This window comes from Coregonus clupeaformis, chromosome 16 (assembly GCF_020615455.1).
Source record: "Coregonus clupeaformis isolate EN_2021a chromosome 16, ASM2061545v1, whole genome shotgun sequence".
NCBI lineage: Eukaryota > Metazoa > Chordata > Actinopteri > Salmoniformes > Salmonidae > Coregonus > Coregonus clupeaformis.
Genome location: NC_059207.1, coordinates 30,649,554 through 30,677,509, shown reverse-complemented (window position 1 = coordinate 30,677,509; position 27,956 = coordinate 30,649,554). Strand labels below are relative to the sequence as shown.

The 27,956-nt window shown below is 42.4% G+C and overlaps 1 protein-coding gene across 4 annotated transcripts; it reads right to left on the bottom strand.

Annotated features, from left to right (window-relative positions):
* Positions 1–2,553: 2,553 nt before the first annotated feature.
* On the bottom strand, positions 2,554–27,956 carry LOC121584921 (T-box transcription factor TBX5). Of its 4 annotated transcripts, none has more exons than XM_041901176.2 (10): positions 27,763–27,956; positions 25,695–25,805; positions 24,101–24,265; positions 23,212–23,306; positions 13,921–14,040; positions 11,115–11,262; positions 10,458–10,610; positions 6,966–7,057; positions 4,616–4,833; positions 2,554–4,443 (listed from the first exon to the last, which is right to left on the bottom strand). In XM_041901176.2, exons 3-10 carry the CDS (start codon positions 24,233–24,235, stop codon positions 3,971–3,973), a joined length of 1,434 nt encoding a protein of 477 aa, XP_041757110.2. In that variant the 5' UTR covers positions 24,236–24,265; positions 25,695–25,805; positions 27,763–27,956; the 3' UTR covers positions 2,554–3,970. The 4 variants fall into 4 exon arrangements, with proteins under 4 accessions (XP_041757110.2, XP_041757111.2, XP_041757112.2 ...); XM_041901177.2 differs by having other exon boundaries at positions 25,695–25,792; XM_041901178.2 differs by lacking the exon at positions 25,695–25,805.

Here is a 27,956-nt window from a genome sequence, read left to right as displayed (position 1 = left end):
TATTTGATACATATCGTTTGGAATGTTGGGTCAAATGATGTGGAACTGCTGCGGTCATGGTACTGTAAGTAGGCTATCATTGTTGCATGCAGCAGCTGTAGTGACTAACTGAAAAATGTGTGTATAGCTACTAGCTAGCTAATGTAGCCTAGTTAACTGTTGGCAGATACAAGTTACTTATGAGCAGTTACTTTTGTTTCAGCCTTACTGTAACGCACCTGTTTCTCCTAAGCTCGATCCATGCTAATTCTATGTTTTAAACACTTACAGGAGAGAGATCCACAGAGCCTGAGTTAGATGCTAGAGCTAGACGAACATCAGACCACTCTACTTCTGTAAGTGACTGACTCCTAGGACCTACTGCTGTAAGTGGAACATAATCAGTTTTTTCAATTACACTCCATTTCTAATGACTTATTTCCCCCAAATGATGTCATTAAGGACCGAACATCGCACAAATGCCTGTGTTCTTAAAGAGGATGGGTAAAACTGCAGATATTTATGTCAGATTATAATTAGATCTAATACTTGTCTAAAACCAAAACCAAGGAAGGAGGTAGAGGGAGAGGGGAAGAAAGAGAGGGAAGGAAGGAGGAGGAGAGGGGAAGAAAGAGAGGGACAGAGAGAGGGGAAGAGGGGAAGACAGAGGGACAGAGGGAGGGGGAGAGGGGGAGACAGAGAGGGACAGAGGGAGGGGGAGAGGGGGAAGACAGAGGGACAGAGAGAGGGGAAGAGGGGGAAGACAGAGGGACAGAGGGAGGGGGAGAGGGGGAGACAGAGAGGGAAAGAGGGAGGGGAAGAGGGGAAGACAGAGAGGGACAGAGGGAGGGGGAGAGGGGGAAGACAGAGAGGGACAGAGGGAGGGGGAGAGGGGGGAGACAGAGAGGGACAGAGGGAGGGGGAGAGGGGGAGACAGAGAGGGACGAAGGAGGAATGGAGGGGGAGAGGGGAAGACAGAGAGGGACAGAGGGAGGGGAAGAGGGGGAGAGGGGAAGAAAGAGGGAGCGAGGAAGAGAGGGAAGAGGCAGGGAAAGATAACTAACTAGCTCTCACAGTCTCACGTCAAAATTAGACTTTAATCCATGCTTCTCAAATGTAAAATGTTGAAGTTGTTGGAAACGTCAAATTTCAAAGTGTTTACGGTTAAGATTAGGCATTAACTCCGAATTAAAGGTTAGGGTTAAGTTTAGGCATTATCTCCTAAATCGCTGGATTCAAACTTGCAACCTTTAGAATCAGAGGCAGATGCTTACACCCATCCGCCTTCCCCGTCCACAACACAAAATCTACTTGAAGGTAACAGTCCTCACTGTTGCCCCTAGTGGCTGGTTTCCACATCATCTCCCGACATCCTCAGACATGGATGAACGTCGAATACTGACTTGTATCATGGGTGACCTGGCTGGAGATACCAATAAGCACCACTTAGGCTCTTTGATCTCAGTCTCCAGACTGAACATTCAGCTTTTGCAATATACACATGCACGCAAGCATGCACACACGCACACACACACAATCTTTGATAGTCTCAACAGTTACAGAGAGACATTTCTCATTCATAATCTGGTTGTTTCTTATCTCTGTCTGGAGAGCCCTGTTGTATTATTATGGTAGTGTAACTGAACATTCCTCTAGGAGCTTGTGATAGGGTGATTCATCTCCACTGTGTTTGTGTAACAGATGGATCAGGGGCCTCTCCACTCCCCCTCTCCTCCTTTCAGCACTCTCTAACACAGGAGAGGAAGGGTTAAGGAGGAACGGACCTTCAAAGGAGCTGTGTGCTTAACCCCGACCCCAGAGAGAGAAAGAGGGAGAGAGGGAGAAAGAGGGAGAGAGAGACGTAGAGAGTAAGAGTGTGTTTACATTTTGGCTGTGGCAAAGTCTTGCAGAGAAAGCTGGGGAAAGTCAAGCTGACACACACACACGCAAGTGCACATGTTTCTCTACCATACACTGTGTGTGTCTGAGTGTCTGTTTGTGTTGTAACGGTCTCATCCTTTCCCTGAGCTGTGAGCAGGTGTGAGGAGTCCTTAACCCCACTGAGGAGCAGAAACACGACACCTTAACGAGAATCACTGCAGAGGAAAGAGAGAGGGACAGAGAGTGAGATGGAGGATCACCAACACTCCTCATGGTGATGCCCGCTCCAGCCCAGTCAACCCCACTCCTCTCTGGGCAGCAGGTCATCTGTGTGAGGGGGTACAGCTGGAGGAGACTGGAGAGGCCAAACAAACTGTCAGAGATAAGAGAAAACACACACACATAGCTGCACTCGAACTAGACTACTCTGTTTAACTTCACCTCCTTTATCAACACAGCTCAGCTCACCACATACTGGAAGTGTTCTTTAACCTGCACTGTAGGAGCTACTCCCTACTCAGCCTTAGTGTGTGTGTGTGTGTGTGTGTGTGTGTGTGTGTGTGTGTATGTATGTGATGCACGTCTCTTCAGAAGGAACATAAACATGACAACAGATTGAGTTATTCCAAATACTCTTCAAATGTATTTAAGTTCTGTAAATACATTTGTGCATATATACACATCAGAACAGAAAAAGTAATAAGCCATTTATTACAACCATGTTAAATATTGTATTCAAAAGGAAATGACAGGAGATGGGATGGAGGAAAGCAAATAAAATTAACTTCAATGAGAAACAAACAGCTTGAACAATTCAACCAACAATGTGTCATTTCACGATCTTACAACAAAACCAGCCAATATCTCGAGGCCAATAAATACTATAAACAATAACAATACAATAAAGTACAAACACTTCTCAAATGATCACAGGACGTCTCTTTTTAACGCATTGCTTTCACACAAACACACGCATGCTGGCGCGCACACACACACACACACACAGGAATGACTCTCGCTCTGCACATACAGTGCTTCTGTACTGATCCTCTGTGAACCAATATGAACTCTTCTTATGTTAGTGCAAAACACCAGGCCATCACCTGGTTCCAACTAATGCACCCACTGACTCTCAAGGAAAATAAAACGACAACTAGACAAGAACAATAATCATATGATGTCTATGTGTAGGAACAAAAATATGTTTTACATTGTGACTATAATATGACTCCCTTCTACTGGCTTGAAAGGGGCGAGGGCTAGAAACACAGACGGAGAGAGAGGGGTAGAGAGAGAGAGAAATGTAGTGTTGATCAAGTGTTTATTGGTCAGTTCGGGGTAAAGGAGAGTGTTGATTGATTGGTCAGTTCAGAGAAATGGAGAGTGTTGATTGGTCAGTTCAGAGAAACTGAGAGTGTTGTTTGGTCAGTTCAGGGGTAAAGGAGAGGTCAGCAGTGACAGCTGCATGATGATGAGATGTGCGTATAGCCAAAATGCAATGGGAGTGTGTACAGTTCTTCTGCCAGGCGGCTGCCTCTAAACAAGATCTCTGTGTTTGTGAGTGTGTGTGTGCAGGTCTTCCTCCCTGCAGCCTGGTGTAAACTAACAGTTTATCTCTCTTCTGCTCTGCCTGTGGCCACCGCAGCCCCTCTCAGCCGACATTAACTCACAGGAGCCCTGAGCTGAGCTGACACTTACAAAGATTAGAAATATGGTTTCGTCTGTTGGGTCACAGGGATTTCGGTGGGTCACAAACCAACTGGGAACCATGGCCACAGAGAGACAGTCTCACTTCTTCAGGGGACAGGGTGACAGGGTGACAGACAGGTCACATACTGTATTAAAAACAGTCTCAGGAATGAAGCTCGGAACATTTTAGCTGATGGCATCATCTTTCTTTCTGTCCCTCTAGTGAGAGTGCTTATCCACCAAGTTCCTCTAACATCAGTTCCTTCCAGAGCGGTCCCAGTCAGAGGGGGATGGAATTAAACGTAACACACAGACGATCCAAGGGAAAGACACAACTGGCCAATGAAATCTCTTCACACATCAAAGAACAACACCTCACATAAATAGAACCCCAAGCCTTTCCCCTACACCTGTGGTCCAATCAGGTGGGCTCGCTCCACTCTGGGACCCCTCCCATGACGTGTGTGTGAAGGGTGTGGTAGTGGGGAGGAGATGAGGAGGAGGGGTAGCGGTGGTATTCTCTGAGGGGTGGGCTGGGGCTCAGCTGAGCGTTCTGGGGACTGGAGGAGTAGGGCTGGTGGGGGAAGGTTGTGTAGGGGTCAGTAGGGGTCATGGGGGCCATGTCAGGAGTCAAAGGGCAGCTGTAGGACCATGATGTACAGCTGAGGTTGTCCAGTCTGGACTCTGAGCCAGCAAACATACACGCCTGCCGCTGCCCCGCCTCTGACCTGTAGGTGGAGTCAGAGAGACCAGGGGGAGGGGGATGGACGGTGGGAGGGAGAGGGGGAGGAGGGTAAGCAGACGGGTGATAGTAAGACTCGTCGTTGCTGGGAGAACTGTCGATGTAGGGCTTCCTGTACTGGTGATTCTCTGCTGTAGAACAGCTATCATCCGCTGTGAGAGAGAGAAAGAGAGAGGTGTAAGATTGAGTAATACACTATAAAAGGGACTGGTCTTCCGCGAGCAACGACAATCATAGAAACAAAACACGCCAGAGACAAAGAGGCAATACAAACTGCTCCAGTGTCTAGAGTGACAGTAATCGGACAAATGCAGCATAGCGTACCTTTTCTCTTGTTGCAGTGCATGTGTTCGTGTGGGTCTGGTTGGGGGAGGGTGTAGGGGGCTGGAGGGGGGATGAGGAGGTCCTGGGTGGTGCTGCTCACCCCATTCTCACAGGAATAGGGGTGCAAACCCAACCCCCTCGCATTCCCCCCAAACAGACTCCCACTAGGACCCACCCTCTGACGCACTGAGCTACGAGGAACAACCGGATACTCCTTACTGAAAGACAGAGAGAGAGCAAGAGAGAGAGGGGGAGCAATATATTATTTGCAACACATTTCAAATAATATTTTAGTCCAAGCACAGTAAAGAGACAGGTCTCCAGTACTAAGAAAACTCAACTACCACCCACTGGGCACACACTGGTTAAATCAACCTTCAATGTAATTTGTCAACATATTGTGACGTGGAATCAATGTGGAAAATACATTGGATTTGAAAAAAGTAATCAACCAGTATTGTTTTCATCTAATTTCAACCAGCATTATAAACATTTAAATTAGGGTAAAACTTTAACCTAAATATATTGACTTAACCTGACTAACAGGTTGTTACATCAGTCTAATTTCAACATAATCATCAGAAATATGTATACGTTTAAATTGCGTGAAAATTTCCACATTTTGTTGAATACCTAGCGACACGTTGAAATTATGGTGTCCTTTGTTGGGCAAATCAGATGTCAATGTAGCCTACATAAACTCAACCTCACTCCAAATGTACTTTCACATACAGCCTGTGTAAAAAGGGTTAGAGGAGTTACGTTATTTAGGTCGTCTACGCAAATGAGTATGGAAGCTGATCAATGTCTAAATGTGTTGACATGATAGCTCAGCTGAAACGTACACAGCTGGTTTCCAAAGCTAAGCAGGGTACATAGAGGTAGGCATCTGGATGGTAGACTTGTTATCACTGAAGTGCATTACCCCTCATATACCAGTAGAAGTCACTGTTCAGGCAGAAATCGTTGGACTGTGGCTTCACATTATATTTCAATATACCTCTTTATTTAGGTTGATAGCATGACGTTGATTCAAACATAACATTTTACTATCAACATTGAAACATGGTCAAATAAAATACTTCTAATTAAATAAAAAATGCAACATAATTTCAACCATTCATTGAATATAGGATGAAAAATATTTTTTACTTTTCTATGTGGAATTTTAAACTCAATTTCAATGTATACATAGTTGGAATTAGATTGATGTAAGAATCTGTTAGTCAAGTTAAGTCAATGTATTCAAGTTGAAGTTTTACCCTAATTTCAATGTTTATAATGCTGTTTGAAATTAGATAAAAACAGTACTGGTTGATGATTCTTTTTAAATCCAATGTATTTTCCACATTGATTCCACGTCACAATACGTTGACAAATTACGTTGAAAGAACATTGATTCAACTAGTGTGTGCCCAGTGAGCAGATATATTAATATATTTTAGGCCAAACAATCTAATTAATGTAGATGTGAAAATATTGTCTAAGCTGCTTGCCAAAATATTACACAAAAATTTACTTCCACCTGTTCTTCAATATACTGTACATTTCCATACTTGTGTCTATGCCTTATGATTCAAAAACCTCAATTCACACTCAGTATTGCTTTCTTTTTGTAGTCTCCCTCCCAGTTTGATGATTATTTGTCTATTATACACTTGCATGTTATGATGTCATTGTATTGTTCTCTGTAGGCCCTACTCTATTTATGTCTAAATGTTTTCTGCTAGTTTTGACTGCCTGCTGTACAGCAAATATCCCCTCTGGTAAAAGAAAGATTTTCTCTACTCTCTTTCTCTTGTACACTGGCCTCTCGGTGGCCTCAGTGGTATGTAGGGGACAGTGGTCTGTGGCACTCTACCTCTCATCCTGCTCTGACACACCCACACACACATGCACGCACACACACACACACACACTGTGCTGAGAGATAATATACTACTCTAAAAATAAACTCTCAGCCTCATGCCACTTCAGATACACTCTCCTCTCTCCCTCATCTCTCTCTCTCTGCTCTCATCGTCTCTCTCTGTCTCCCTAACACCACAGTCCATTCCCTCTCTTCTTTTCACATCCCTCAGTCTTCACCTAGAGCAGTACAGTGACTCAGGAAATAACTCTCCAGTCCCCTCTCCTCATCCGCTCTCCTCCCCTCCTCCTCCTAAGTTACAGTCTATCTGAGAGGAGACTTAACCCTCAAACTGCCTCACACAATATGCACAAAACAGACTGTCCCTTTCAGACGGGCTGGAGCAAAAGTCAGAGAGAGAGAGAGAGAGAGAGGGAGAGAGAGACGAGGAGAGAGAGAGTGGGAGAGAGAAAGAGAGAGAGGGAGGGAGTCTGTACTCACCCCTGTATCTTAGCCATGCGGTGCAGCTCCATGTCATCACTGCCTCTGAAGCCCTTAGCGAACGGGTTGTTCTCTATCTTCAGCTGGGTGATCTGACAGGGACACAACACACTGCCTTAGATCACTAAACACCCTGCCCAGTCCTGTGTGTTACTGTACTGATCCATGAGAAACTAAATGTTGAATCTGGACCTGAACAGTTGCTCGATTCTGGGATTCTGGAACACAACATGGACATTCCACAGACACTGACCATGTTCTGAAAGTATTCATTTCGAACCAGCAGAATCACAGTGTGATTTCCCTAAACAGTCGGCAGGTTTAAAGATGGAATCCGCATTAGGAAAAACAGCGCCACTGTCCGCCCCAGCACCTTTGTTATTGTTTTGTGGACAAAACAGAGGTGAGGTGCGTCGAGCAGTGTGGTAAAAAAAAAATTGCAGTGCATATTCTGCTGTTCTATTCAATGATGTTTGAAGGGGAAAAAACTAAACAATGTTTGTTGTTTGTAGTAACTTCTTTGTTGTTGTAATATCCCAAATGAACGTAGCAGTTTTACCACTAAGGATTCCAGCTTTAAAGTCCTTAAGCCAAATATAGTGGTTCTTGGAACATTTGGGGTGAAAAATATGTATTTTAATTGACAACGACATGGTGGGAAACTTGCCGTTGGTTTGTGTTTTTCTTGTTAGGTGTGGTGATGTGTTTATCACAGTGCACGTGGGCTTTCACTATAGAGCTCTATAAATGCCAACAGAAATAGAATTAAACTGGCCTCCTGAGTGGCGCAGCGGTCTAAGTCAGTGCTTGAGGTGTCACTATAGACCTGGGTTCAATCCCAGGCTGTGTCACAACTGGCCGTGACAGGGAGTCCCATAAAGTGGCGCACAATTGGCCCAGCGTCGTCCGGGTTATGGGAGGGTTTGGCTGGCGGGGTCTTTACTTGGCTCATCGCACTCTAGCTACTCCTTGTGGTGGGCTGACTTCGATCGTCAGTTGAGCGGCGTTTCCTCCAACACATTGGTGCAGGTGTTAAGGAGTGCGGTTTGGCGGGTCATGTTTCGGAGGACGCATGACTTGACCTTCGCCTCTCCTGACCCGTTGTGGAGTTGCAGCGATGAGACAAGATTGAAAAAGGGGGAAAAATGCTAAAAATAAATTGAATTAAACAATTTTGAATTTGTGTTCAGGATTCAATTTGAATTCAATAGTTTAGAATTGTGTATTGCACATACAGTACCAGTCAAAAGTTTGGACACACCTACTCCTTCTAGGGTTTTTCTTTATTTTTACTATTTTATACATTGTAGAATAATAGTGAAGACATCAAAACTATGAAATAATACATATGGAATCATGTAGTAGCCAAAAAAGTGTTAAACAAATCAAAATATATTTTATATTTTATATTCTTCAAAGTAGCACTTCATCACTCTCCTTCTTGGTCAAATAGCCCTTACACAGCCTGGAGGGGTGTTGGGTCAATGTCCTGTTGAAAAACAAATGATAGTCCCACTAAGCGCAAACCAGATGGGATGGCGTATTGCTGCAGAATGCTTTGGTAGCCATGCTGGTTAAGTGTGCCTTGAATTCTAAATAAATCACTGACAGTGTCACCAGCAAAGCCCCCCCACACCATCACACCTCCTCCTCCATGCTTCACGGTGGTATCCACACATGCGGAGATCATCCGTTCACCTACAGATTTCCACCGCTCGTGTTTCTTGGCCCAAGCAAGTCTCTTCTTATTATTGGTGTCCTTTAGTAGTGGTTTCTTTGCAGCAATTTGACCATGAAGGACTGATTCACGCAGTCTCCTCTGAACAGTTGATGTTGAGATGTGTCTGTTACGTGAACTCTGTGAAGCATTTATTTGGGCTGCAATTTCTGAGTCTGGTAACTCTAATGAACTTATCCTCTGCAGCAGAGGTGACTCTGGGTCTTCCTTTCCTGTGGCGGTCCTCATGAGAGCCAGTTTCATCATAGCGCTTGATGGTTTTTGCGACTGCACTTGAAGAAACTTTCAAAGTTCTTGACATTTTCCGTATTGACTGACCTTCATGTCTTAATGTAATGATGGACTGTCATTTCTCTTTGCTTATTTGAACTGTTCTTGACATAATATGGACTTGGTCTTTTACCAAATAGGGCTATCTTCTGTATACCACCCCTACCTTGTCACAACACAACTGATTGGCTCAAACGCATTAAGAAGGATAGAAATTACACAAATTAACTTTTAAGAAGGCACACCTGTTCATTTAAATGCATTCCAGGTGACTACCTCATGAAGCTGGTTGAGAGAATGCCAAGAGTGTGCAAAGCTGTCATCAAGGCAAAGGGTGGCTACTTTGAAGAATCTCAAAATTAAAATATATTTTGATTTGTTTAACACTTTCTTGGTTACTACATGATTCCATACGTGTTATTTCATAGTTTTGATGTCTTCACTATTATTGTACAATGTAAAAATAAAGAAAAACCCTGGAATGAGTAGCTGTGTCCAAACTTTTGACTGGTACTGTAATTTGAACTTGTGTTTCAGTGTGTGTGTGTGTGTGTTTGAGTGAGTGAGTGAGGAGAGAGAGAGAGAGTGAGAGAAACTACAGGTAACTGCCAAAATAAAGGAAACACCAACATAAAGTATTTTAATAGGGCGTTGGGCCACCACGAGCCGCCAGAACAGCTTCAATGCGCCTTGGCATAGATTCTACAAGTGTCTGGAATGCTATTGGAGGGATGCAACACCATTCTTTCATGAGAAATGCTATCATTTGGTGTTTTGTTGATGTTGGTGGAAAACGCTGTCTCAGGCACCACTCCAGAAACTCTCATAAGTGTTCAATTGGGTTGAAATCTGGTGATTGACACACCTACACACACACCATTTAAACCCCCCTATGCTCATTTGAGACCCCTCTTTCAAAGTCAGTGAGATCTCTTCTTCTAGCCATGGTAGCCAAAATATTGGGCAACTGGGCATTTCTATACATGACCCTAAGCATGATGGGATGTTCATTGCTTAATTAACTCAGGAACCACACCTGTGTGAAAGCACCTGCTTTCAATATTCTTTGTATCCCTCATTTACTCAAGTGTTTCCTTTATTTTAGTAGTTACCTGTGAGAGCGATTTCTCTATGGTGCTGGAACCATAACAGATATGATCAAAGGAAAGGAACAGGTCAGAGCTGCCCTGTGACGCGTAAACACTGTGACGTAATCAAACTGGACATGCTGAAATGAGAACAGTGATGCACTGATTCACATGGCTAACACAAAACAATATACCCATAAGACAACTCTGGCCTGCACAACAGGACCTGGACAATTTTACTTTATCTATGAAAAAAGAATCCTGAAATATCTGATAAAATAAGATATTTTGGACCCCTTCGGACACGTCAGTCCTCAACCTCTCTACCCGAATACAAAATTTGACTTTTTGAAAAAGAAAAATCATAATTATTTTGTGTGTTCAGTGTTTCGGTACCTTGTGGTTCTGGTATGATGTCACGGCAATGAAGGCGGTCTCTGAGAACACGTGCGTGCAGAAGGCGGTGTTCTTGGAACCAAACCTGTTGTATTCGTCTGCTTTGACGATATGGAGGCGGGGCTGGTATTTATGCATGGAGTTTAATATGATCTGTAATACAACAAAAACAGATACATAAACCAATGCTCTAGCTCCATCCCACTTGTAGGAGGATATATTCAATAGACCTATCCATACATTTGCCATTGTGTCTGGACGCATGCTATGCTGAAGCTAAGTTGTTTATTTCCAAATGCGTGTCTTTATGTACCAATGCACTGTGCGTATGTTTGTCGTGTCAGTGACTTTGCTCCATCTCTGGTAGCCATGCTCTGTGTGTAATAATAACGTATTAACAGATAATAGGCCTAGCAGAAAGCAGATAATAGTGTGTGTGTGTGTTTGTGCGCGCGTGTGTGTGTTTGTTCGTCGAGAGGCCTAATCCTAATTGGTGTGACGTTCCTACCAGGCATGGATGAGCTAATGACCCTTAACGTACCTAACATCATTATTGAGGTTACCGCTGTTCTAACAGAACCACAGCAGACAGCAGCACTATCCCTTCACACACACACACACACACACACACACAGGGTAGAGAGGTTGAGGACTGACGTGTCCGAAGGGGTCCAGATGGTTGTTGGTGAGTTTGAGTTTCTGGAAGGAGACAAGCTGGCGTGTCCAGTGGCTTCCGGTGGCCGGAGAATCAGGATGGACGTACAACCTCCCTGGCATGGCCGGCTCCGCCTTCCCCATCACAGACCTGACGCATACACACACACAATATTCACTCAACCAAATATCAATCACAATTGGATGCTGATGTAAGAGTCAGTTAGCCCTGCCCTTTTTCCTGCCCCTCGTACTGTGTGTCTTTCTCACTCTCGCTCTCCCGCACACACACACACACACACACACACACAGTCTAACCTGGCCATGCTCTCTACTGTGTTCCTCGTGCTGTCACACTGGCACAGGGGACACACAGATCTGACATGCCATGGTGCGCTGCTGGCTATATCTATTATGATCTATTATTATTATTAGACCAACATCCTCCTCACACTTCAACTGCTTTTTTTAAACGAAGAGACACCGCTGGCCCTCGTCTGTTACATCAGGATATGTTAATACCAATACAGGTGTTAATCAGAGCGATGAGGTACAAGTAAATCCCAACCATGTGAAAATATACACATGGAACATACAGTACCAGTCAAAAGTTTGGACACACCTACTCATTCAAAGGTTTTTCTTTATTTTTACTATTTTCTATATTGTAGAATAATAGTGAAGACATCAAAACTATGAAATAACACATATGGAATCATGTAGTAACCAAAAAAGTGTTAAACAAATCAAAATATATTTCATATTTGAGATTCTTCAAAGTAGCCACCCTTTGCCTTGATGACAGCTTTGCACACTCTTGGCACTCTCTCAACCAGCTTCATGAGGAATACTTTTCCAACAGTCTTGAAGGAGGTGTGTCCAAACTTTTGACTGGTACTGTATTTCCGAAAGCTATTGTCTTTGTAGGACTATCAACTAATCTGATCTATACTGAACAAAAATATAAATGCAACATGTAAAGTGTTGGTCCTATGTTTCATGAGCTGAAATAAAAGATCCCCGAAATTTTCCATAAGCACAAAAAAATTGTTTCTCTCAAATTTTGTGCAGAAATTTGTTTACATCCCTGTTAGTGAGCATTTCTCCTTTGCCAAGATAATCCATCCACCTGACTGGTGTGGCATATCAAGAAGCTGATTAAACAGCATGATCATTACACAGGTGCACCTTGTGCTGGGGACAATAAAATGGCACTATAGAATGTGCAGTTTTGTCATACAACACAATGCCACAGATGTCTCAAGTTTTTAGGGAGCGTGCAATTGGCATGCTGACTGCAGGAATGTCCACCAGAGCTGTTGCCAGATCATTTAATGTTAATTTCTCTACCGTAAGCCGCCTCCAACGTCATTTTAGAGAATTTGGCAGTACGTCCAACTGGCCTCACAACCGCAGACCACGTGTAACCATGACACCCCAGGACCTCCACATCCGGCTTCTTCACCTGCGGGATCATCTGAGACCAGCCACCCGGACAGCTGATGAAACTGAGGAGTATTTCTCTGTAATAAAGCCCTTTTGTGGGGAAAAACGTATTCTGATTGGCTGGGCCTGGCTCCCCAGTGGGTGGGCCTGGCTCCCAAGTGGGTGGGCCTATGCCCTCCCAGACCCACCCATGGCTGCGCCCCTGCCCAGTCATGTGAAGTCCATAGATTAGGGCCTAATGAATTTATTTAAATTGACTGATTTCCTTATATGAACTGTAACTCAGTAAAATTGTTGAAATTGTTGCATGTTGCGTTTATATTTCTGTTCAGTATATTTCAAACATGCAACATTTTCTGGTTCACTTTACAGGATTGGGGTCAATTTCATTTAAATTCCAGTCAATTCAGAAACTAAACCAAATTCCAATTCCAAATTTTCCTCATTGAATTTCAGTGTACTTCCTGAATTGAAAAGGAATTGATCCCAACCTTGTCACTTTAAAGACAATAGCCTATGACGTGTGTGTGTGTTGTTTTCGTGTGTATGACTCCTTAAATTGGAATCTGTCAACTGGACCGAGCTGGCAAACATGTTCACTGAAGTTATTCCACTTCTGTCAAATATGACAGGGAAATGACAGACCACCGCTGATATTTACAAACAAATAATCTACCCATGCATAACAACGTTCACATTAGGCATTAACATCGTCCCTTGTCTAAACATATGACTGAAAATGGAGCGCCCGCCTTCTATTGTATCAGATGAATGATGTGTCCTTAAGGGCACCACCGGGCTTCATCACGTGACCAGGGAGAGGATGAGACTCACGCAGCACGAGAGAGTTTATGCAGCGTTCATGTCATGTCGGAAACCTGGGACCTCCTAGTTAAAGGGAACGTAAGTTATTTGCGTAGAGCTTCGTATTGGTTGTATCTGATACTTCCCAAGAGGGAAACTCGGGTAAGATCTTTCTACAATGAGTAAGCAAATCAGAAATGTCTGAGTTTGAGTTTCCGACACGATGTGAACGCGGCTTTAGATCTCCCCTGCAGCCTGGTGCTAACCTCAGTGAAACCTCGCCTTTAATCTGCCCGCCACATGAACCCATGGTACTGAGACTGAACCGGCGGTCAGGGGCAGGAAACTAGGCCACAGAGCACAGGGCACTGAGTGGGACTGTGACATCACGGCAGCGTGTTAGCAGGCCTAAACATCCACGTCCCTGCTCTGTGTTGTTATGTTTCGCTCTCTATAATGCTGTTAAAATATATACTGTTTTATTATTTATTTTTATCAGCTCAAAACACATACTGTAGGCTATTTAAATATACAAAGTTTTGATATGTAGCTAGCTTACCATTTATTATCCGCAAACTTGTAGCGGTGGTCATCCGCTGGCACGATATCCATGAGGAGGATGTACTTGGCTTTAGGGCTGAGGCCCGTCACCTTCACCTTGTAGCAGGGGAACATCCGCCTGGCAAGACAGCAACAACACAGGCAGTCAGCATCATAGCAATATCAGTAGTCTATCACTGAGGCATAGCAACCATTGCTACAGTTGTGAGCAAAATCAAAACCCTAAACATCAAAATAATTTACAGAGTGGCTGCGGTTCCGGATTTTCTGGAGGCCCAATTTGCTGTGGCTAAAGATACTGAAATTTCTGCACATGTGTGTCACGATCGTCGGTGAGAGATGAGGACCAAGGCGCAGCGTTGAATGTGAACATATTTATTTAATTTGATGATCACACGATCAAAACAACAAAACGATGACGTGACAGTCAATGGTCATACACAAACCAAATCCGAACAAGAAACCACAAACACAAAAGGGAAAGATAGACAGTTTAAATATGGCTCCCAATCAGAGACAACCAGCTGACACTCGTTGCCTCTGATTGGGAGTCACTCTGGCCAACATAGAAATACAAACATAGAATTACACACCCTGGCTCAACATAACAGTGTCCCCAGAGCCAGGGCGTGACAGTACCCCCCCCTAAAGGCGCGGACTCCGACCGCGCCAACTAAATACCACAGGGGAGGGACCGGGTGGGCACTCCGCCTTGGCGGCGGATCCGGCGCCGGGCCTGATCCCCACTCCCTCTCCAACCCCCCAAAGTACCCCTGGTCCGGTCTGGCCCCGCTGGCCGGAGCTGGACTGCACACTGATGGAGCGGATTGCTCTAGCTCCGGCGTAACGCATCTGACCGGTGCCGGACCAGGCACCAGTGGAACAGGCACGGGCCGTGCCGGACCGACGACGCACACCACTGGCTTGGTGTGGGGAACAGGCACGGGCCGTGCTGGACTGACGACGCACACCACTGGCTTGGTGTGGGGAGCAGGAGCGGGCCGGACAGGGCTGACGAAACGCACCACTGACTTGGTGCGGGGAGCAGTCCGGGCCGAGCTGGCGACACGCACCGTAGACTTGGTGCGGGGAGCAGGAACGGGCCGAGCCGGGCTGACGAAACACACCACAGACTTGGTGCGGGGAGCAGGAATGGGCCGGACTGGGCTGGCGACGCGCACCACAGACTTGGTGCGGAGAGCAGGAACGGGCCGGACAGGGCTGGCGCAAACGCACCACAGACTTGGTGCGGGGAGCAGGAATGGGCCGGACTGGGCTGGCGACGCGCACCACAGACTTGGTGCGGAGAGCAGGAACGGGCCGGACAGGGCTGACGAAACGCACCACAGACTTGGTGCGGGGAGCAGGAACAGACCGGACCGTACTGGGGACACACACCACTGGCCCTACATCGGGATCTGGAACGGGCCGGACCGGACTGGTAACACACCCCAGTACCTCTCGCCGTGCCTCTCCACCTTCCATCCCCTCTTCGACCAGTGGCCCCCGTAACCTGGCGGCCTCCTCTGCTAACCCGCTGGACCGCTCTATCGCGGCCTCCTGCTGCCCCGACGTCGTGAGCCCCCCCCTAAAAATGTTCTGGGGGTCTCTCCTCCCCGTGGGCCAGGCCTCTATCGTTCTCGCCCAACTCTCGCTCTTCTGTCTCCAACTCCCGCTATTCAGCTCCTCAATGGGCTTGACCCAGTCGAAGCTCTTCCTCAACTGTTCCCAAGTCCACCCTCTCTGCTCCTCACTAGGCTTGACCCAGTCAAGGTTGCCACGGAGATCTGCTAGCGATGGCTCCTGGACACGCTGCTTGGTCCGGTTTTGGTGGTTTCTTCTGTCACAATCGTCGGTGAGAGATGAGGACCAAGGCGCAGCGTTGAATGTGAACATATTTATTTAATTTGATGATCACACGATCAAAACAACAAAACGATGACGTGACAGTCAATGGTCATACACAAACCAAATCCGAACAAGAAACCACAAACACAAAAGGGAAAGATAGACAGTTTAAATATGGCTCCCAATCAGAGACAACCAGCTGACACTCGTTGCCTCTGATTGGGAGTCACTCAGGCCAACATAGAAATACAAACATAGAATTACACACCCTGGCTCAACATAACAGTGTCCCCAGAGCCAGGGCGTGACAATGTGCAGGAATTTTTTTTACGTAACTGCTGCCCACTCCGGTGCCTGCGTAGCTGCTGCCCACTGCTCTGCTGCCGCTTCCCCCTCCTTAATCCGCGATTAACAACTTTGTCTGGTGTAGCCTACAAACTTCATGTTGTACACAAAGGATATGGTCGACATGTTCTAACTATTGCATTCCATGCCTCAATAGGATGTTAAGCATAAGCACGATTTATTATAGCAATTGTAAAGATTTGCACAGACCTACAACCTTTGCATGCTATCTTGAACATGCACGCTTTCTAAGATGACATAAAAATACATTTATAGTTACAGTAGGCTAACCTCAAAATGTGGCCATTTTAAGGTTGAATAAATACTGTTACATTAGTTTCCAAAATAGCCTTAACTTTAGGCTATTGACAACACAACCAAATATCAACATTTAAAGGATATCGAATGCTTGGATAGTTTCATCTGAGCCACAGCCTTAATCCTATTCTTTAAAGTTTATTTTAGGTTTAGTTGGAGATGTGAATCCAACATTTAGTATCATTTGTTAACTTGTCGACAAGTTAATAGGCTATTTATTGTATTACAAAAGTGATATTGAATTGTTTTGTTGTCAACGCAACCAAATATCAACATTTGAAGGAGATGTATCTTTTGTGCCACTGATTTAGTCTGGCTTTAATTCCAGTTTGTCTACAAATTATTAATTGATCAATTGGATTCACATCTCCATCTCAACAAAGAATCAAAGTTAAATAATAGTACTAAATCAAATCAAACTTTATTTAAAGTGTATTTAAAATTTGATTGTTTAACAGATTTTTGGTTGAGATGCAGAAGTGAATCCAACATATCAATTATGAATTTGTAGACAACCTGGAATTAAACAAAGTCAGTGGCACAGATGGAACTATCCAAGCAGAAGATACATCTCCTTCAAATGTTGATATTTGGTTACGTTGACACAATTCAATATCCAGATTGTCTAGAAATGAATAATTGATATAGACGTCTCAACCTCAACCAAATATCTAAGTTAAATAATAGACCGGGAGACTCATGGGCGGCGCACAATTGGCCCAGCGTCGTCCAGGGTAGGGGAGGGAATGGCCGGCAGGGACGTAGCTCAGTTGATAGAGCATGGCGTTTGCAACGTCAGGGTTGTGGGTTCGATTCCCACGGGGGGGGGGCAGTATTAAAATTAAAATAAAAAAATAAAAAAGGTATTCACTAACTGTAAGTCGCTCTGGATAAGAGCGTCTGCTAAATGACTAAAATGTAAAATGTAATAGGACTCAGTCTAATCTAATCAAACTTTAAATGCACTTTAAATAAAGTTTGATTTAGTCCTATTCTTTAGCCTTGATTTTTGGTTAAGATGGAGACTTGAATCCAATGATTAACTTGAAGATTAAATTTGAAATCAACCAAAGCTTGAAACCCTAGGCCTATACAGTGCCTTTAGAAAGTATTCACACCCCTTGACTTTTTCCACATTTTATTGTGTTACAGCCTACATTTATAATGGATTAACCTTTCTTTAGATGTTGTGTCACTGATCTACACACAATACCCCATAATGTCAAAGTAAAATTATGTTTTTAGACATTTTTACAAATTAATACTGTGTAACTGTGTGCAATAATGGTGTTTAACATGATTTGTTTCACACTTTGGATGGTGTATTAATACACCCAGTTACTACAGAAATACAGGTGTCCTTCCTAACTCAGTTGATGGAGAGGAAGGAAACCGCTCAGGGATTTCACAATGAGCCCAATGGTGATTTTAAACCAGTTACAGAGTTAAATGGCTGTGATAGGAGAAAACTGAGGATGGATCACCAACAGTGTAGCTACTCCACAATACTATCCTAAATGTATTTTGGAATATAAAACTATTACAAAACATGCATCCTGTTTGCAATAAGGCACTAAAGTAATACTGCAAAAAATGTGGAAAATAAATACACTCTTTGTCCTGAATACAAAGCATTATGTTTGGGGCAAATCCAACACAACACATCACTGAGTACTACTCTTTATATTTTCAAACATCGTGGTGGCTGCATCATGTTATGGGTATGCTTGTCATTGGCAAGGACTAGTGAGTTTTTTTAGGATAAAAAATCAAAGGAATAGAGCTAAGCACAGGCAAAGTCCTAGAGGAAAGCCTGGTTCAGTTTGCTTTCCAACAGACACTGGGAGACAAATCTACTTTTCAGCAGGAAAATAACCTAAAATACAAGGTCAAATATACTACTTACCAAGACGGCATTGAATGTTCCTGAGTAGCCTAGTTACAGTTTTGACTTAAATTGGCTGAAAAATATATGGCAAGACTTGAAAATGGCTGTCTAGCAATGATCAACAACTAACTTGACAGAGCTTGAAGAATTTTGAAAAGAATAATGGGCAAATATTGAACAATCCAGGTTTGCAAAGCTCTTAAGAGACTTACCCAGAAAGACTCCCAGCTGTAATTGCTGCCAAAGGTGCTTCTAACATGTATTGACTCAGGGGGTTGAATACTTATCTAATCAAAATACATGAGTGTTTTATTATTTATTTTTATCTTCCACTTTGAAATTACGGAGTATTTTGTGTCGATCGTTGACAAAAAATGACAATTAAATCCATTTTAATCCCACTTTGTAAAACAACAAAATGTGGAAAAAGTCGAGGGGTATGAATACTCTGAGGGCACTGTATGTATTGTCTATTTTTAGTGAACCCTGGGTTGAATTGAAACATAGCCGTTGATGACTTTGCAAATGCTATATAGGCCTAAATAGTATAATTGATGATCTATGATTTCTAAAGTATGGTTAAATGTCATTTGCTCTGTTAAACCTACCATTTGGAATGACTTCGATAGCTATAGTGAATTTTGTTATTAAGAGATCTCTCAATAACCATTCTCACGATAGCACATTGGTATTAGTCAGTGACAAATATCAAAGCTAAGCAGGGCTTGGTTAAAACCCTGGATGAGAAACCAAATGAATAGCTGTAGAAAGAGCATCTCTCCAGTAGGAGGTGCTGCTCAGCCTATTGTTTTTATCTGATGGTGAGCTCCAAAAGGGACAAAAAGTACTGGGACAAATTAACTTATATGGATGTGTATTAAAGTAGTCATGCATCTGTAACTTTCTCACTCATCAATATTCACGATTCATTCAGGTTTATCCATCATCCTGGTAGCATCCATATTAATGTAGAAGTGTTTTGAAACATATTATATTCTCATTTACAATAAAAGTGACTCCAAAATGACACAAAACAGTATTGACCGTTAATTTCTATTGGGCACAAAAATAATCTGAAACACAACCAAAACAAACAGCAAATGCATCCAACAAGTTTGTAGAGTCACAAGCTTGATGGAATCATTGCGTGCTAGGAATATGGGACCAAATACTAAACTTTTGACTACTTTAATACATACAGTGGGGAGAACAAGTATTTGATACACTGCCGATTTTGCAGGTTTTCCTACTTACAAAGCATGTAGAGGTCTGTAATGTTTATCATAGGTACACTTCAACTGTGAGAGACGGAATCTAAAACAAAAATCCAGAAAATCACATTGTATGATTTTTAAGTAATTAATTTGCATTTTATTGCATGACATAAGTATTTGATACATCAGAAAAGCAGAACTTAATATTTGGTACAGAAACCTTTGTTTGCAATTACAGAGATCATACATTTCCTGTAGGTCTTGACCAGGTTTGCACACACTGCAGCAGGGATTTTGGCCCACTCCTCCATACAGACCTTCTCCAGATCCTTCAGGTTTCGGGGTTGTCGCTGGGCAATACGGACTTTCAGCTCCCTCCAAAGATTTTCTATTGGGTTCAGGTCTGGAGGCTGGCTAGGCCACTCCAGGACCTTGAGATGCTTCTTACGGAGCCACTCCTTAGTTGCCCTGGCTGTGTGTTTCGGGTCGTTGTCATGCTGGAAGACCCAGCCACGACCCATCTTCAATGCTCTTACTGAGGGAGAGAGGTTGTTGGCCAAGATCTCACGATACATGGCCCCTTCCATCCTCCCCTCAATACGGTGCAGTCGTCCTGTCCCCTTTGCAGAAAAGCATCCCCAAAGAATGATTTTTCCACCTCCATGCTTCACGGTTGGGATGGTGTTCTTGGGGTTGTACTCATCCTTCTTCTTCCTCCAAACACGGCGAGTGGAGTTTAGACCAAAAAGCTCTATTTTTGTCTCAGACCACATGACCTTCTCCCATTCCTCCTCTGGATCATCCAGATGGTCATTGGCAAACTTCAGACGGGCCTGGACATGCGCTGGCTTGAGCAGGGGGACCTTGCGTGCGCTGCATGATTTTAATCCATGACGGCGTAGTGTGTTACTAATGGTTTTCTTTGAGACTGTGGTCCCAGCTCTCTTCAGGTCATTGACCAGGTCCTGCCGTGTAGTTCTGGGCTGATCACTCACCTTCCTCATGATCATTGATGCCCCATGAGGTGAGATCTTGCATGGAGCCCCAGACCGAGGGTGATTGACCGTCATCTTGAACTTCTTCCATTTTCTAATAATTGCGCCAACAGTTGTTGCCTTCTCACCAAGCTGCTTGCCTATTGTCCTGTAGCCCATCCCAGCCTTGTGCAGGTCTACAATTTTAACCCTGATATCCTTATACAGCGCTCTGGTCTTGGCCATTGTGGAGAGGTTGGAGTCTGTTTGATTGAGTGTGTGGACAGGTGTATTTTATACAGGTAACGAGTTCAAACAGGTGCAGTTAATACAGGTAATGAGTGGAGAACAGGAGGGCTTCTTAAAGAAAAACTAACAGGTCTGTGAGAGCCGGAATTCTTACTGGTTGGTAGGTGATCAAATACTTATGTCATGCAATAAAATGCAAATTAATTACTTAAAAATCATACAATGTGATTTTCTGGATTTTTGTTTTAGATTCCGTCTCTCACAGTTGAAGTGTACCTATGATAAAAATTACAGACCTCTACATGCTTTGTAAGTAGGAAAACCTGCAAAATCGGCAGTATATCAAATACTTGTTCTCCCCACTGTATATTAAATAAATACTCCCGAGTGGCGCAGTGGTCTAAGGCACTGCATCGCAGTGCTAGCTGTGCCGCTAGAGACCCTGGTTCTAATCCAGGCTCTGTCATAGCCGGCCGCAACCGGGAGACCAATGGGGCGGCGCACAATTGGCCCAGCGTCGTCTAGGGTAGGGGAGGGAATGGCCGGCAGGGAGGTAGCTCAGTTGTTAGAGCATGGCGTTTGCAACGCCAGGGTTGTGGGTTCGACTCCCACGGGGGGCCAGTATTTAAAAAAAACTGTAAGTCGCTCTGGATAAGAGCGTCTGCTAAATGATATAAGTGAATTTGTCCCAATACTTTTGGTGTAAAAGAACCCCCAGCTTTGGTGTTAATAACCAGAACCACGCTTATCATTATCATATTTCCAAGCATGCTCTACTGCGGTTGATATTTTAGGATTGTTTTTAATATCTGTGTTTTTGCTTTTGGTTTTGATTGATTGATTGATTAATCGTATGCTCCACAAAGATAAATAACATACATTTTTCTAAACTAATACAATCAATTAGTAAGATTTATTGCACCTGTCACCTAAATGGTTGTTCCAGTTTAAATGGTTTAGGTAGTCTTCTTATCAAATTTCCTAACCCTGAAAGTAATTCTGAATGCAGGTTGCTGGTGAATAAATATTCAAACTGTTGAATATCCTAACTCTGGCTGGATTCCAATAGGAATTACACATCACTTTGCAAGCCAGCATAATGTGACTTGCAGGCCTGATGTGGCCTGTAAACCAGGAGTTTCCTAACACCACTGTGTAAGGGTAAAACTAGGCCATCAAAGTAAGGCCTTATGATATATGTATTGTATTGTCATAGAGTTTAATTTTAATGATAGCATTCGACTAGGTACTCACTTGGTGAAAGCCACAGGCCTTTAAAATTAAAGAATTCAATAACCATGTCTCTGTCACTAACAAATACAGTCATGGGTGGAAACTCTACAATTCACTCAAAAAAAGAAAAGGCACCCTGGGAAATATGCAAATTAGGCGTTACACCATACAGTGTTAAAACAACACCTACAAATTATTTCCTGTAACACTACAGGTGTTAATTTCTTACACTGAGAAAGTGTAGCAGCGTCAGCACTAAGCAAAGTGAGTCCAGTTTACTCTAAATCAAGTGTTATGTTTTACGCTGTAGGTGCTGCATATTACTCTACAGTAGAGCTATGCAAACACCACAATCAAGTTAATTTGAACACTTTAAGAGTTGAATTGGGAACACTGTAACATAGTTAAATCTTTAACACTTTCAAAAGTGTTAGTTTAACACCAGTTCAATGTGACTCATATGTTCACTGAACATAGTGTATGTTTAACACTTTCAGAGTTAAATGTACACCATTGATTTTACTGTATACTTTTGGAGCTCACTGTAAGTTGAAGATCTAAAGTTGTTTCAAATGCACAAATTGAACATATTTTATACAAGGTTTGTCTATGTTGAAAATTGGTGGATGAAATTTCACCCTCCAAACAACAGTTTACATTGATTACTTTTTTCAAATCCAATGTATTTTCCTCGTACATCCCACGTCACAATATATTGACAAGTTACTAGCTACGTTGATTCAACCAACCAGTTTGTGCCCAGTGGGAGGCTACATCATCATGGTTCGTTCAGAAGAGGGTGAGTAAAGAGAGAAACGTGAAGGGAAGTGAAATGTGAGCAGCAAGAAAAAATGCCTCGCGGGGCGAGTGCGAAAACTCCATATTCACAGCCACCGCCAATAATTTATTAGGCTAATGAGAAAATGATGTTTTGTGAAAATGTGTACCCGGACAATATCCTACTTGTTATATGCCTAATTATAAATACAAACGTTACAAACATTATGCCTAATCACAAAAATGTGACGTTTAACAGGTCTAGGCCTAGTGGATATTATATTTGTTTTCCTAAATGTTCAGTGTTAATTAACGGAAGTTCAAAAAACCTATAGCCTAAGAGAGAAAACAATATTTGCTAGTTTATAGGCTTAATTGTAGCCTATAATGGACACGATTTTTAATTCTTACCTAATGCAAGAAAATATGGAGCACGCATTTACCTTCCCGCTTTAGTGATGATCATCTCTGTTCCGACCTCGTGGAACTTCTCCCACAGCTCGCGCTCGTGCAGGTAGAATTTTATTCCTTCCATCCCCTGAGAATAGAGAACAGATGAGGTAAGAGATATATATACTAAATATTTAAACCAATGTCCCGATCCATCCTTGCATGAATATCCTACCGATAGGCCTAAATAAATTCCATTGAACATTGTAAAAACAGTTTTTTAAACAAACCTAAGCCTATACAGTCTGGCCAATAACATTTAATTTGATCTTAATGAGACTGTTGTATTATTGGAACGGTTTGATTAAAATGACAATACGTTAGGTCCTATATTAATATTAATAACAGCAAGCCTGTTTATTAGATGCTGCATAGGCCTACACAGTTAAATAGGCTACTGAAGGTTTCAAATGTATACGAGAACCACGATATTTTTACTAACGGGATTTGACACAGATTTAACCAGATAGTCAGTCAGTGTTGCTCTGGGCATGTTTTGGTAACCAACCGACTGTTTAGAAACCAAATCTAGGTCATATTTAGCTCCTGAGTTCCTAAAATCGTCTGTCTGTTTCTGCTTTGACATGACATGCACTACTTCGCCGACTTTTGTTATTATATTGGGGGAATAATCGTTTAAATTAGTTGCCTATATTATTCAGAGTATTTTCATTTTTTTCTCTTCAATAGGCTATGGGCCTACTATAGATTATTAATCTAATTACATTATTTTCAACAATTATTTTTCCATTTCGCTTTAGTAGAGACAATCATGCATAAATCGTGATCACCCACAATTTAAAAATAAATAAAAGTGCATCGTTTTCATGTTTTGACAAATTCAACATTTACACACACAGACACACACACACGGGAAGTTACCTGCTGTGTGCACGTGGTCTCCGGTGACAGTGGAGAGCTGGAGCAAGTGTGATTCTCCGGTTTGGTCTCTTTCGGTGAGTCCGTGTCTGTGTCCATGCGCTCTGGGATGGCGAACGGGTCTCCACCGTTAGCCATGACAAACACTACCTGACACCAAGGGACACACTGACGGGATAGACACACACACACACACACACACTATTATCTGATAAGCCTAATATACAGTATGTTAATACTTTATTTTTAGCCTATTAGGCCTGGGATAATAGAGCTGATAATAATGACTTGAATTCAATACACACCTCAGTCTCATTTCACAGAAAATATGACAAAATAATAATGCAATTCAAACTAAAACTATATTACAAAATAAACTGTGTTGTGCATTTTTTTAAATGTAGGGCCTAAAGAAATAGGCTCATGCATAAATGGTCTAGATAATCAAATGAAACAAATTAAGAAAAATAAGCATAATTAAAATATATATTTTAATAGTCATTTAAATGTGTATTTAGATAGTCAATTAAATGTATATTATTCTGATTTAGATAGCCACCTGCAACATGTAGGCTAGTTTAATATCAGTAGGCTAAGGCTTTGTGGCTTAATCTATTATAAATCTATTATTTAAAATAATATTATGGCTATGTCACAGTGTGTGCATATTTAACAACATGTAATAATAACAATAATAATAATAACAATCATCATCATCATCATCATCATCATCATCATCATAATAATCGAATAACAGTCATAATTAATAATAAGATAACAATAATAGGAATAGGTTTACTGATCATAATAATGAAGCTTTAATTAAGTAGGTCTATAAATAATGTAGCCTATCCTTAATAATAACGCGTAACAATATCCTACTAGTGATTAAATATGCTATAAGTAAGCTAATAGATGGACGGTTATATAAGGATGCTATTATTATAAGCTGTGAAAGATCAGGGCCCACTGGTAAAACATTGTTTTGTTTTCGATAAATTATTGACAATAACATTTCCAGTGACACTAAATCCAAACAGTGTTTCTAGACTACCGAAGAGAGGTCCAGTTTGGCTTATTGTTGGTAAAATCCCTGACTGCACCTCTCACTGTACTAGATCTGGGCTCAAATACATGCGTTTTTAAGCAGGCCTATTTGTTATTTAAATACTTATTTTCTGTGTATTTGAGTATTTTCAAATAATATGGCCAAATCAGCTACTTATATTTTACATTATTTGAAAGTATTTTCAAATAAATTCCTATAAAAGCCGAAACTACAGTATTTTTAAATAGGATACAATATTTGTATTTGAAAATACTTTCCAAGTGTTTCCAAAAACATTCCAATATTCAACTAGCCTACATGTATTTTCAAAGAAAAATTATCCAAATACTTACTTCGAAATGTCTTTAGGGTATTTCAATTAATTTCAAAGTATTTGAACCCAGGTCTGCACTCTACATCAACTCTGGACCCGAACAGTGAAGACATGGAGACAGCCGTCTAAAGCCAATCTGCTGAGACTAAACAACACTACATCCAGCCGCACACATTCACTCAAACACTCCTCACACACACTTCGGGTCTGTGTACCTCATGCGCTGTTCTGTTTCGGACCTGGAGACCACAGTTCCACGGTCATCCTGGTGTGTGTGTGTGTGTTAGATCGGTGTCCAGAGTCGCTGTGTCACCTAATCCGCAATTCTCCAAAGGCGCAGACCCACAGAGTTCACCGAATTAAATTGAACACTCCGTCAGACCTCCTTCAGTAACGCATTATTATCGTAAATAATCACACTGGACGAAGGTTAGGCTATATACGTTTAGTATTTTAAAACTGGATTGTACCATATGTCTGGATGAACATTCCTCACTATGTCTGACTCTGACGGTTGCAGAAGCCAGGTCCACCCTCAAGAGACCCCCAATCTTTTCCCGTCTCTCTCTCTCTCTCTCTCTCTCTCTCTCTCTCTCTCTCTCTCTCTCTCTCTCTCTCTCTCTCTCTCTCTCTCTCTCTCTCTCTCGCCGAGTCTATATTGACCCTCAAATCAGGAATTATGCATTTCAAGGCACCCCCTACGTTTTTCAGCCCCCACCCCCATCGTACCCACTCGTCATAGGCAGTCACTGAAAGAATGTAGGCCTCTAAACTTGCTCTATCTCTCCCACCTCTCTCTCACACACGCAGAGAGAGAGACAGAGCTTTAGCAACAGTGGCCTTGTCATTCATGCTAATAAAGATGATATGAATCAGAGAGAGAGACAGCGAGAGAGATTTCCCTCAGATTACACAGATCCACAAATAATTCGAAAACAAACCCAACTTTGATAAACTATCTACTGGGTGAAATACCACAGCATGCCATCACAGCAGCAATATTTGTGACCTGTTGCCACAAGAAAAGGAAACCAGTGAAGAACAAACACCATTGTAAATACAACCCATATTTATGTTGATTTATTTTCCCATTTGTGCTTGCACATTGTTACAACACTGTATATATACATAATATGACATTTGAAATGTCTTTATTATTTTGGAACTTCTGAGTGTAATGTTTACTGTTAATTTTTATTGTTTATTTCACTTTTGTTTACTATCTACTTCACTTGCTTTGGTAATGTTAACATACGTTTCCCATGCCAGTAAAGCACTTAAATTGAAATTGAATTGAATTGAGAGACAAGAGAGATTAATTCATTCCCTGCATGGCCAGGGATTATTTTGAGAAAATGGAGGTCGGTTTATGAGGATCTGGTTTGATTTAAAGAGCATGAAGGTATTATCCCTATTTAAGAGAGGAGCAACATTTTCTGTAAATACATGCATGCATGATCTCAGAATATAAATACTATTAGACTATCTTTTCCTTTTTTATATAATAGCTAGGCTAGCCTTCATGTATATTATCTCAAAGGCCACCATCCTTCACATAGCATTTCGCTGCAGGGCGCGTGCGTCTGTACTGAGAATCGAGATAATCAACCGGTCGCCCTCATTACCGTGCAGCTCTTGAGCAGAGTCAACCGGAGTTGAAGGGGTCAGCATGAGGTAAACAGGCGCTCGTTTAGGCTCGGCTCTCTCCATCTGGCGGAATGAACTTGACTCAGATTTTAATCAAATAATCAATCCGCGATCACACACACACATTGAAATAGGATAGGTTTGCAGCGATACAGTCTATTACAATAGTGTGGAATTATAGCCTGGACTCATTGGTGTAAGAAAATAGGCCAACCTCGCGTAAATATAGCCTAATTATAACCTAATCTGATTTGCTTTTCTCACATTGTCTTGGCTACGACTCATAGGCTACCGATGATGACTCTGTAGCCTTAACATTCTGCTTCGATAATGCTCTTGTTCCTCAAAACGGTAATCTGTCTCACAGTAATAAACTCGTTATTACAGGATTGTAACCAGAATTTTGGCTTTTACTCATGCAGTGTCCCGCGCGCTCTAAAGCGCAAGGTTTTCTTCAATCCAACAATTATTTCCTAAAGTGATAGCCTAGCAGATCATTTAGGCAAATATTGGGCATATTAGTAAAAGGCTTGACCTCTATTTTTATCACAAATAAGAAGGCCTATAGCCAGTCGGTCATGCATGGTCTCCAAAACAGACCAGTAGTAGGTTATTTCAACAATTGTTGTATCTTACCGTGTTCAGATGGCAGTTCAACGCTGGGACATTTACGGTCTATTCGGTCTGTAACCAAGGCCTAGTGTGTCAACAGTCCTCGATGGTCTCATATGAAGCAGTCCATGCGTCTGTGCGTCGGGGCATTCACATATGCCTAGAGCATGTGCTGTCGTGTAGTGGCATTGAGATTGTGGCTGTTGTGGAGTGGGCAT